The following is a 13,324-nucleotide window of genomic DNA, read 5'->3' as shown; positions in this document are numbered from 1 at the left end:
CAAAATCACCAACATTTACAGCAATTGGTTTTGACATCTAGAGGAAGATTATTCCACCATCTCAGTGGCAGAACCAAAGAGTCTAGATGCAGGCCTACCTTGTACACCCATCAGAACCAGCGTAGAGCTGATGCATGAGACTAGACGATATTATGTGATCAGTTGGTTTATGTCCCACCAAAAAGAAATTAAAAATGTCAAAAGGTGGAACTGTGTTTTTGCCCTTCTGTATGGACAGACAGAGCAGGGTGATTGTGATGTATATCTCATTTAATAAATTCTTTCAGGATCCACATTTACATTATAATTATACATTATAATTTACGTTTGTTTATTTCATTTTTCAAATTTAATAAGGAATATATTTTTTTTATTTTATACATTATCTACTGTTTCCATCTAGTCTGAATTAACACAACATTTATGGCTTTCTTATTAAACTGTTCTATACTATTTTCAGATATTTTATATATTTACTTTTTCCCCATTGTGTAAATTTTCATTCCTTTTAAAAGGGTTTTGTTTTTCCATTATTAACAATGCTTTTATATTATACCTACTTATTGGCAAATATGCTGCAATAAATGCTATTTTATCACACCGATGTTGCCAGTGCCTGCAACCTAAACATCAGTGGCTTTGTTTGACTTTTTCTGCACGGATCCCCCAAATCAGATCCACTTCCTGAGTGTAAACACTGCAGTCTTTCAATCAATAAGCGGTCTAGATTGTTTAAAAGGCAACATTTCATCAGACTATCACAGGAACTGAAAGACTCTTGAGCGCATTTAATATACACAATATCTTTATGGACAGAAAGACAAAAAAAGATTTTAGCTGTACAAAATAATTTGTTGAAAAACAGTTTTCTCTGGCTTTATATCAGTCCAGCATCTGATGTAACTCAATCCTCTTTGTTCCGGATTATTCCATGGCCTCTCCCTGCTTTTCTCTGAAGTCTTTCAGTTGTGTCTGTGGAATGAAGCATTCAGCAGTTAATTTAGATAGAACTGATTTAATTTGGACACTAATCACATTTGTGAGATCAGCTCATTCTACACAAACACACACAACTTTAGTCATCAAATTTATGGAAAATAATAATCATAATTATGGAAAATTCATTAATTCAAATTATTCAAGAATATTTGTACATCATGTCTGTGTGATTATGCTGAGTGTGTGCATGCAAATTAGAACATACAATTGTATCAAAAATGCTTTTTTTGAATGATTTTAACTGAAATACTGTATGTTAATACAGTTAGCTGTAGATCCTTTAAGTCCAGTAAGTTCCATGGATCAGCTGGTCGATTGGATTGAGACCTGGGGAATTTGGAGGCCAAGTTAACGCCTCAGACTAATTGTTGTACTCATCAAACCATTCCTGAACCTTTTGCTTTGTGGCATGGTACATTATCCTGCTGAAAGAGGCCACAGCCATCAGGGAATATTGTTTCCATGAAAGGGTGTACATGGTCTGCAACATTGCTTAGGTAGGTGGTATGTGTCAAAGTAACATCCACAGGGATGGCAGGACCCAAGGCTTCCTAGCAGACCATTGCCCAAAGCATGACACAGCCTCTGCCTTCTTCCCATAGTGCATCCTGGTGCCATGTGTTCACCAGGTAAGCGACACGCACGCACCCAGCCATCCACGTGATTTAAAAGAAAACATGATTCATCAGACCAGACCACCTTCTTCCATTGCTTCGTGGTCCAGTTCTGATGCTCACATGCCCATTGTTGGTGCTTTCAGTAGTGTACACGGGTGAGCATAGGCACCCTGACTGCTCTGCGGCTATGCAGCCCCATACACAACAAACTGCAATGCACTGTGTATTCTGACACCTTTCTATCAGAACCAGAATTAACTTCTTCAGCTATTTGTAGCTGAAAGAAGTAGCTCGTCTGCCTAATATGTCCCACACACTAACAGGTGCCATGATGAGAAGATAATTGGTGTTATTCACGTCACCTGTCAGTATAATAATAATGTTAATGTTATGCCTGATCGTTGTATGCATCATTGGTAGAGATCAGGAGTACAGTAATTTACCTCAACACACACACACACTTCTTGTCTCTCTTTACAGGAACAGCATGTAAAAAGACCTCTAACTTGGCTTCACTGAACATTCAGGGCACTGCAGTGAAACTTTGATCTGAGTTTCCAGAAATGATAAATATTTCTAATTATGATGTACAAATGTCAGCATTATCCTTAGCAAAACAGGGACTGAACGCTCGTCTAAAAAGTAAACCCCCTTCCACCCAAAATCCCCCACCACCCTGGATATCCTGTACAGAAAGAAGCTTTGGGCCACTCCCAAATCTACACACCTCGTATTCCACAGGGAAAAAGTGCCTAAAGCACCAGCTGTGTTTGCTGCTTTCCAATACTAACAGGAAATCCAGGAAAAGAGGTTGAGAGGGTTTATCTGGGTGTTAGCAGGTGGCAATGAGCTGCGGAAGAGGTGTGATGTGAGATTGTGTGTTTGGGTTTAGTCTCACCTCAAATGTGTGCAGGACATGCTTACAGACATCGGTGAGGTCGTTCAAGCCCTTGCGCAGAGGTTCAGTTGCTGGGAGACCACCTGGGAATATTAAGAAAATTATAAAGAGTGAAAATACAAAGAAAGCTGTTGTGAATTCATTAAAGCAGACCAGGGGACTCGGAAGTAGTGTTCAGCAGGAATGTTTTATTGTAGATCAGAACACAGTGCGGTGGTATTGTAGTCACCAAGTCCAGTGAAAAGGAACATGCGTTACAGTTTTAAAGGTCTCGAGTGGGCAGGCCTTGAAGGTGAGACAATACAAAAGCCTAGAGGTGATAAAAAACCCCAGGGGGAGGTGGACTCACAGGCGTCAACTCCCTAGTATGATAATGCAAAAGCCTAGAGGTGATACTCAAACAAAGCATTGAATGGGAGAAAGGTCCCCAGAGTTGGCCTTTAACTGTCAGCTAGTTCCCAGTTCCTGATCACTATCTGATTTGATCACCATTTGGTGGTGAGAGCTGGGATATATAAATTATTATTCAAAAAGGAATGTATGTTACAGTAGATTCTAGAGTAAAATATGTTTTCCTACAAAGCCAAATAAGTGTTTTATACACACACATGCACAGAAAATCTGACACACCTGCTTCGATTAAAAGATGCAGGCTCTTTGTTAGTACTGCAAATAGTAAAGGGTACAGCAGGAGGCAGAACTTTTCTTTCTCTTACAAAGAAAGAAAAGTTGTGTTTGTGTGTTTTCAGTTATGGAACAGCCTTCCAATTAGTGTTCAGGACTCCGACAGGCTCACTATTTAAGGCCAAGCTGTCAGATTTGTTGACAGTAGAGTGGGTAGTTTTATATCCCCGGACAACCTCAGGTTTGTGTTACCTTCTGGCTCTCCCTTTCAGTTATGGCATCATTGCTAGTCCTGCATAGTCCCTGCTTACACTCTGCACGTCTCTCTCCTTGATACCAGATACCAGACCACTTCTTGGGTCTGGTATCAGGTCCAACCCTTGGACCTGATGCCCTACAACTGGTTGGAGTCTTGGAAACCACTTGTTGCGGAGGATGGCCTCACATGAACAGCCTGGAGATACAAGGGCTTGCTATGGATGGTAGCACTTAGAAACCATGGGAAAGATCGCTTTGGACACCATCAGTTTTGAACTCAAGTCTCTAGGTTTTGTGAGAATATCCATAGTTAAAAGCACTACACAAATAAAACTGAGCTGAATTGAGTTCTGCTCTGAATAAAACTAAAAAACTAAACTAAAAAAAAAAAAAAAAAAAAAGGCAAAACTTTGGGCTTTCTGAAACTCCAAAAAGCAGCTTCTGGTAAAGTTTAATTAGCTTTAAGATTAGTAATTAGCTTAAGGCATTAACCTTAATTGTGTGTAGTGTAATTAGTGACTACTAAAAGTATATTGTATTAAAAAGATAAAAAAAAATCCTTCACACCGCCACTGACATGGCTCTTTAGTCTGCTGTGATAATGAAGTTTGTAAAAGGTGTGAAACTTTGGTATCAAATCAAACATAATTGAATATGGGAGGTGTAGCTTTTATGACAGGAACCGAGTGAAGACACCATTGATGTATCCATTACAGATTCTGTCATCATCATCATCATTGCTCCTGTTCTTTCTTAGAATATCAATTCCTCTCACCTTATGAAACAAAAAGCTTAAAGAAAGATATAGTCACAGATCAGATCCAAAGCGCCAGCCAAATGATCTGATCCGAGTATGTGCCTGTTGTTTGCACTTGGATTGAATGATCAGTTATGGAATTGTGTATTAGAAACAAGTGTCCAGTCTCTCTTGTCCAGCAAGTGAAAACAGATTGTTTGCATGCTGTTGATCAGTAGTATGAAGGCATGAGGTATTTGTGTAGAAGGGGCAGTGCTCCTCCACCAGCTGTCCACACACACACACACACACACACACACACACACACACACACACACCCCACCGGACTCCAATTAGCATCTGGGCCAAAAAATTCCATAAAAGTCTAAACTCTATCGTGCGTTCCAAGAGGAGTAACAATGCATTAACTGACCATGCTGATGCGTCTTATTGAATTCTGCTTGTGGCTAAATTGTATTAAGTAGCATTCAGGGCATTTTACAAACGGAATTTTAGGTGTGTTTTGTATGTGCTTGTGTCAGGCTATAATGCTGTGGACTGGGAGACGCCACACACAGATGTCTGGAAGGGAAGGAAAAAAGAAAGAGTCCCTTCCTGGAAGCCTGCTCCAATGCCAATGAAGAGATGCTTTTGTTCTGTGTCTAGCCTGCTTCAGTACAAGAATAATCTAATTAACATGAAATAAACTCATCTCAAGCCAAATACACTTAGACTTTAGAAAAAAATGTGCTTCAAGGTCCAAGGAAGTTTCTCACTGTTAAGGAAATTGGTAAACTACATAGAATGCTAAAATTAAAGGGTGGAATAGTGTGAATTGTTCCACTTTCTGGTATCGCATTAACTGATTATAGAGCATGATATTCAATCTCCTTGAACATTGCAACTAAAGAGAATTACTATGAACACTAAAACTTTATTAAAGCAGTGTAAAAGGTCATCGTTTTTGTTTTTAGAATCTTTCACTGGAAGTCTAAATCTCACCTCGTGTCTGTATGCGGAAGTTGATCTTGCTCTCGGATGGGTGTGTGATGCTGTAGCCACAGAACTCAACATCAGGACTGTGGACACAAAAAGAGGTCACTGGCAAGTCACGACAACCTGGAAGGACCTACATGAGAATGACTAAAGAGTACTTTCATGTCTGTTGTATACCTAACGTGTGCAAACACTATCCATTTACTCTGCACTGTAGTGTATACAAATATAGTATACAGATGGAAAGTATAGATAGATAAGTTAAGCTTTGGTCTGTACACATAACTGCAATAAAAGGTAAAAATGTTTAGTTAAATGAAAATATAATCTATACTCATGATACATCTGCATAATACTACACTCACTGTCCACTTTTTTAGGAACATATACTGTATACACTTGTTCATTCAGTGTGCCAGTCATGCAAACTCTGCAGTATAGTGTGGTTTGATTGCATTAATACTGTTTTCTCTTATCTGCTTGTATCAATTTTGTCTTTGAGCACAAAAAAACATGAACTCATTTTGAGTCACAGAAACTGAGAACACCCTGCAAAAACAAAGCAGTCTTTATTTAATTGGATCTGTGTGGACTAGGAGACAGCCATGGACAGAGCCACTTGGGGACTTTCACACCGTCACATATCTGCCATTTCATGTCAGCTTGTGACAGCAAAGAATTAGTGTCTATAATGACCTTAGAAACTACACTGAGCTAATAGTTCCTCATGGGTCATTGATTGCTGTTGTAGAAAGGACATTAATCAGTTACAGTTACATTATTTACTGTTTAGTGTCACCCAAATGAAGATGGGTTCCCTTCTGAGCCTGGTTCCTCTCAAGGTTTCTTCCTTATATCATCCCAGGGAGTTTTTCCTTGCCACAGTCACCACACCTCATTAGCGATAAAATAAAATAGTTTAATAATTTAATTTAATTATTTATTCTTATTTCTAGTTATTTAGTTATATACCCCCCCCCTCTCCGTTTCTCTTCTTGCTCTGTGACAATGTTCATTGTAAAAGGTGCTATACAAAATAAATTGAATTGAATTAATTGGTTATTAGAGGAATGAATCAAATGAATCAAGACGTTGATGTACAGGTTCTCTCCAGGAAATGTGGAGATCCTGTTCCAGATTTCTCCTTGCTTCAGACCCCACTGGTTCATACTTTTGGAAACATAGGAGTTTTCTCAGTTCCTTTGCCGAGTTCCAATAACAAGGCCGTCCCCCTTGTGACCTCAGCCTATAAAAGGTCTCCACTTGGTCACTTTCGTCCTCCATCTAAATGTTGATGCTACTTTCAAATGAGAATTTCTTAAAAGTTTTAAAGGCAGCTTTACTGACATGCAATGAAGCTAGATATAATGGGTATATTTAGAGGACAAATCCATGCTGCCACTTATATCTGGTAAAAAAAAAAAAGTGACACACATTGTGTAAAACATGCTGCTTGAATCTTTTTTTTTTTTTTTTAAATGGGCTAAGCAGCAAAGCTGTTTTATACGACAAGCGTTTGCACATATGTGGTAAATGAACTGGCAGAGAATTTTTAGGGCCTACACTTAAGGGGTCAAACAAGGGATGATAAAGTCCAAGGGGAATTGCTCGGGCACACATTTGTGTTTAGCTGAATGAGGACATCCCATTTTCCAGATCTAATTTACTTGATACAGATTTGATTGATAACATTAGTTTGCTAAAAGAAGGCCTGCTTATCGCTTCTAATATGGCATTCTGACACAAACCAGGTGATTTATTTATCATCAGTGAAAGCTGAAGTGATTTGTTTGTTAGGCGAGTTAGTTAGTTAGCAAGTGGATTTAAGCAAGTAAACTGGTAAATAAATACACTGCTCCCAAATACACCAGAATTGAATGCTTTGGTGCTGTTTCTGAAATGAGAAAAGAGAAAAAAATTCTTCCCAGGGGACATGACAGACACAGACCCTCTATAAACTTTAAAGTACCTTTATAAAATTCTTGTAGGTCTTCTGGCACAGTTGTCATCAAACTATAAAAACACCCTGCAAGGTACTATGGAAATTGTGATCAGGCAGAAAAATGGGAGACTATAATTAATACAGCTAATTCTATTTTTTTTTATTTTATTGAATCCAGCCTTTATACATACATAGATTAGAAAGATGTAATGCCTCAAACCATATTGACTGGGTTTTCAAAAGAAAAAAAAGTCGTGAAGCAATATCCAGTTTATCTGTCCACAAATTGTTACTGCTTCTATGACCATAAGTCTAAAAAATTTGCATTATTGATTATTTCCTGAAAACGAGACATGCTTTTCTGAACCTTGACCATAAACATATGGGAGCAATCTCTTACTTCTTCATGATCATGTATCTGAGCGAATTTCCCAGTGTGTGGTCCTCTTCATGCAGGACGAACGTCACACTGCCTTCATCAGAGCCATCCGCTTGGACCTATTTACAAATACACAACACAATCGCTTTTACACTGATTTGTGCATTGTGTGTATATCTGTGTTTAACTGGTTAAGCTACACCACATAGCTAGACATTTGTGGACACCTGACCATCACACACGTGTTTCTTCCCCAGTCTCTTGCCACAAATTTGGAAGCACACAACTGCATCAGATGTCTTTTGTATGCATGTTGTAGCGTTACAATTTCCATTACAATGTCCAAGACACAGTTTGAAGAAGAACCTCCTGCAGTCAGTCCCTGACCTCAACCTCATTCAACACTACCGGGATGAACTGGAACAGTAACTGCATCCCAGAGCTTCTCACGCAACATTACAGCCTGAGCTCACTAATGCTCGTAACTGAAGATCAGTGCAAATCCCAAATCCCTACAGCCGCACCACAGGTTATAGGAGGTTATAACAGCAAAGGAGACTAAATCTGAAGTGGGTTTTTAGAAGAAAAAACAAAAAAAGGTACGCTCAGGTGTCCACATAATTTTGGCCATACTTTAGTCTGTATGTATTTGGACAGTGACACAATTTTTGTAATTTTGAAATGAAGCAATCAAGATGACATTAAAGTGTAGACTTTCAACTTCAATTTCAAGAGGTTTAACAAAAGTATTGTATTAAACGTTTAGGAATCACAATCATGTATTTTTATAGTCCTTCCATTTTCACAGACTCAAATTTTTTTCATTCTTAGAGGCAAATCCTCATCACTCAATCACTGGAATCCATAGACATCACCGGAGTTTCCACTCTGGAGATGCTTGATCAGGTACTGTAGATGCCCTCAGTTGCTGCATGTTTTTGGGTCTCTCTGCCTTCAGTTTTGTCTTTAGTAAGTGAAAGCGAGCTCAGTTGGACTTAATTCAGGTGACTGACTCGGCCATTTAAGAACTTTTCATTTTTTATGCCTTAAGAAGCTCTTAGGTTGCTTTTGCAGTATGATTTGGGCCATTATCCATCTGTACGGTGTAAACTGTGAGTCATTGGGTCATTATCCTCTGTAAAGTGTCATCCTATCAGGTTTGCAGCAGTCGACTGAACCTGAGCAGAAAGTGTAACTCTATACACTTCAGAATTTATCCTGTTGATTCTATCAGCACTCACATCACCAATAACCACCAGTTACCCAGTTCCACTGGCAGTCATTCATACCTATGCCATAAAACAGTCTCTTCCATGTTAGACAGATGATCTGGTATGCTTTGTACCATTAACCCTTCCTTTTCCTCTCCATACTCTTCTCTTCCAGTCATTCTGGTACAGGTTAATCTGATCTGAATAATTCCTGAACTGGGCAGGCTTTTGCAGATGCTTTCTAGCAAAATCTAATCAATCTAGTCATTTCAGATCTTGAATGTCACCAGTGGTCTGCATCTTGAGGTAAGACCAGTTCCTATTCTCCTAGGTCTTTGTATTCACATTCATGAAGGTGTCTCTTTATTGTAGAATTTAAAAGAGATTTGGCTAGACATTAGGGGTTTTCTTCACCAGGGAAAGAATCCTGCTATCATCCAGTTTAGTTTTTCTTTCAAGATCTTCCAGACCTAATGGTGTTGCTGGGCTCACCAGTACATTCCTTCTTATTAACAATGAACCAAATTGTTGATGTGGGCAAAGTTTCTGCTGTCTGTCAGGCCATGTCAAATGAACTTCAACACTTGGAATCAACTCCAGACCTTCATTTAAAAATCCATTGTGGGGGTGAACAGAGGCAATATTAGACCTGGCTACCTGTAGCTACTACTGTTTACCCTTAGGAAAAAAAAACTGGACAGTGCACACCCATAAGAGATAACAGCAGCAGCTGCTACATGCTCACAAGAGACAAATTACCAACAAACCAAAATGACATTCAGGACTGTAAAAGCTTATAAAACACATTATCACAGTGATGTAGCCAGGAACTAATCTCAAATGAATCTTGTCATTGGACTCACCGCAGCATCATGACAACAATGTAATCCAGGATAAAGCCATATTGCTATAGGATTAACTAAATGTCACCACATGCTCTCCAGTGTTTATAACGACATGAGGGACAGCGAGACTTTGGGAAAGCCAAAACACCTGATAATTAATAACTAATAAAAGCTAATGTTGGCTCCAAATCACTGAGGAGAATCTGCTGTTAACAGAAGACAGGAAAGGTGGAGAAGTCAGTAAAGTCCACTGATCAGAAGTTTCTGTTTTAGTACGGAAGGATCTGTTGACACAGGACAGGAGGGGCAGACTGACTCAAAATTGGAAGAAGATAAAGAATAAGGGGGTGACGGATTAAAACTACATTAGCATGGTGGTCAACTTTCACTTCTGCTTATCAGATAAACAACAGATCAAAGGAAATTCAGATGATTAGACCTGAGTGGACATTTCATCACCGAGTCCTTTCTGATTTTTATCTCTCTCTCATACACATGCTAACAAATGTTCTGTGTGTATGTTGTGGGTTTACTACACATATGCACATTCAGTTGCATAAGTATTTGGAGAGTGACACAAGGTTTGTAATTTTGCCTCTCTACACCACCACAATGGATCTGAAATGAAGCACAAGAGATTTTCAGTTTCAGGCTTTCAACGGATTTAACAGAGTTAGCTAGAAAATATCAACAAAAAAAATTTGTTCTGGAACAAGATTCTTTGGAAATTCATGGGAAAGGAAGGGTTCATGATCCAAACACACATTATTATCTGTTTAACAGAGGCTGTTTTATAGCATGAGCATGAATGACTGCCAGTGGAACTGGGTAATTGGTTGTTATGTGAGTTGATGTAGCGCTGTACAGAGCTACACTTTCTACTCAGATTCAGTCAAATTCTGCAGAAGGGATAGGTACAGATAGTACAGACGGATAATGAAATGAAACATTCTTAAATTGAGTCAGTCACCTGACCTGAATCCAACTGAGCATGCTTTCACTTACTGAAGACAAAAAAATGAAGCTAGAAAGACTCACAAACAAGCGGCAACTGCAGGCGGATGTAGTAAAGACCTAAGGCAAAGCATCTGGTGATGTTCATGGGTTCTAGACTTCACACAGACATTAAACTCCAAACATTTTCAGTGAAGAATTAAAAATAATCCTTATATTTACAATTATATTAGTCCATCCAATTACGTTTGAGCCTGTGACTGTCTAAAAAACGGCTGTAATTTCTAAACAGTTTGTACAATATTTTTGTGAAACCCCTTAAATTACAACAGAAAATTGTGTCACTGCCCAAACAGTATCAAAATTTCATCAAACCTGAGGTGACACTGGTTAGGAGAGTAATTTGGCAGACGCTCTTGTACAGAGTGCCACACGGAAGTCCATTATCTAATTAGTAATAATCACATAATATACATGATATTAAAGTAATTACCGAAATATTAACGTACATTTAAGTACTTACTAGACTCCAAGCATGGAGTGAATGCTGACTGTTTAAACCAAAATACAGAATTTTATGATAACGAGAAAAACACTAGCTGTTCTGCTTTGTAACATTATTAAACTTAACATGCTTTCAATAAAACCTTTAGTCAAACTAAATATTACTCAATCCTATGAAATGCTTTTTGGTACAGTATTATACAAGACTTTGGATGCAATTGTACACTGTTTCAGCGCCCTCTAGTGACGAAATATTTAAATTTCAGGCATTTGAATTACTCTTGCTTTTCTTACACATATTATACACTATATTACCAAAAGTTTTGGGACACCCCTCAAAATCATTGAATTCAGGTGTTGTTTTTCAGGGTTGGACTTGGCCCCTTAGTTCCAGTGAAAGGAAATCTTAATGCTTCAGCATACCAAGACATTTTGAACAATTTCATGCTCCCAACTTTGTGGGAACAGTTTGGGGATGACCCCTTCCTGTTCCAACATGACTGACAAACCAGTGCACAAAGCAAGGTCCATAAAGACATGGATGAGTGAGTCTGGTGTGGAGGAACTTGACTGGCCTGAACAGAGTCCTGACCTCAACCTGATAGAACACATTTGGGATGAATTAGAGAGGAGGCTCTCAGCCAAAACCTTTGGCAATATAGTGTATCATACTATATTTCATTGAACATGGAACTCCAGGAGAATTACAGGAAAAACAAGGACGTCTCTATGAACTCTTGCCTTTTATTAGCTCCGTCTGAGCACTTAAAGCTCATAAACCAACAACAAACTGGTTAACACAAGTGAGTAATAAATAAATATATTGTTTATGAAAGTAGTCTCCAGTGTCAATGCTTTTCACCATGACCATGAGTCTTCAGGACAGATGACTTTTGTTCTAAAGATCTGCCATAAGAGGAAAACCACTGTCAGATAAAGTGAATATGATTTATTATCTCATTACAATGGCACATGTTAAGCAGTAGGATATATTAGGCAGCAACTGAACAGTCAGTTCTTAAAACTGATGTGTTATAGCTAATATTACCAATATTATTAGCTGATATTATCAGTAATATTGCTGCATAATATATCCCACCTCTTGAAATGTATCATTGTAACGAGATGATCAATGCTATTCACATCACCTGCTAGTGGTTTCAATGTTATGGCTGATCTTTGCACATGCAAAATGTAATTAATATCAAATAAATACTTCAGTCTTTTTTTTTTAATCTCGTAAATAAAATCCCAGTGTTTAAACTCTTCAGTTGGATTAATTGGAATTAGTACATCCTCCCGAATTATGCCACGGCTCTGTACATATTTCCCTGTTTATAGGGGGAATGAGTTTATTAATACCCAAAGATATCACAAGCCCAGCAAGATAAATGTGTGCATTTCATCGCCCAATTCTTTCTTCTATAAACTGCAATATTTTATAGAGCTTATGATACTATTAAAACTAGTATGTAACGTTAACGAAACTAATCAGCTACTGCTCAATGTGCTCTTCACTGTCTGCTGACATTCTCCGTGTTGTAATTTTATTTTGATCTCCTTGTTGTTAGAATGAGCAGAAAAAATCAAAATACAAAATCTAAATTAAATATTACATAAACACACTAAATTAAACTCACCATCTCCAAAACCGGTTTCTTTTCTGTATCTGTACCAGCCATGCTTGTAACGCTGAAGAGGTCTCATAAAGATGACGTTTCCCTACCGACGCAGACACATGACGTTATATGTTTTTCTTTGCCTGAGCACCAAGAAATAATCTTTTTTTGTTTGTTTGTTTTCTTTTTTCCTCTGGCTAAAGTTTATTTTATTTATAATCTTGTGTACTGAAGACATTTATATGGAACGGTGTACATCTCTTGTTGTTATATATGTCCATATACAATTAAAAAATAATAATAAATGATCGCTTAGTGTACTTCATAGGGTATGAAGCGATAGAGTTACACCCAGTAATTTCCACTGGGGACAGCGGGGACATTAATGTCATCATGGATGAAAAGAAAGAAAGGAGATGTGAGGTGGTTGATTCAGTAAATTAGCTCAGGTCAAGATAATCATATTTTCTGTCTACACCTGTTGATGTTAATGTTAGACTCAGTATGATCATAACTCAGTCGTTTTCATATCAGAGGACAGATGAGGTGAACAGTTAGGATAAATGGAGAGATGGGATTGAATGGATAGATGGAGGACAATGAAAAATGTTCTTTATATTAAAGTTTATTTTTTTTATGTTTGTGAGATTGTGTGAGAATCTTGTATCCTGTGTACCAAATATGTCGTGTATCTGTTGTGTTATCAATTTCCCCATCCTTTTGGATTACAGAAGTAATGATT

At 38.1% G+C, this 13,324-nt stretch overlaps 1 protein-coding gene across 1 annotated transcript; it reads right to left on the bottom strand.

The window, feature by feature from the left end:
- Positions 1-773: 773 nt before the first annotated feature.
- On the bottom strand, positions 774-12,700 carry polr1d (RNA polymerase I and III subunit D). The gene is made up of 5 exons (XM_058397279.1): positions 12,604-12,700; positions 7,471-7,568; positions 5,135-5,211; positions 2,515-2,597; positions 774-972 (listed from the first exon to the last, which is right to left on the bottom strand). Exons 1-5 carry the CDS (start codon positions 12,643-12,645, stop codon positions 925-927), a joined length of 348 nt encoding a protein of 115 aa, XP_058253262.1. The 5' UTR covers positions 12,646-12,700; the 3' UTR covers positions 774-924.
- Positions 12,701-13,324: the final 624 nt, after the last annotated feature.

Source organism: Hemibagrus wyckioides, linkage group LG08 (genome assembly GCF_019097595.1).
Source record: "Hemibagrus wyckioides isolate EC202008001 linkage group LG08, SWU_Hwy_1.0, whole genome shotgun sequence".
NCBI lineage: Eukaryota > Metazoa > Chordata > Actinopteri > Siluriformes > Bagridae > Hemibagrus > Hemibagrus wyckioides.
Note: the sequence above shows the minus strand (reverse complement) of the source record. Positions and strands in the feature narration are given on the sequence as shown.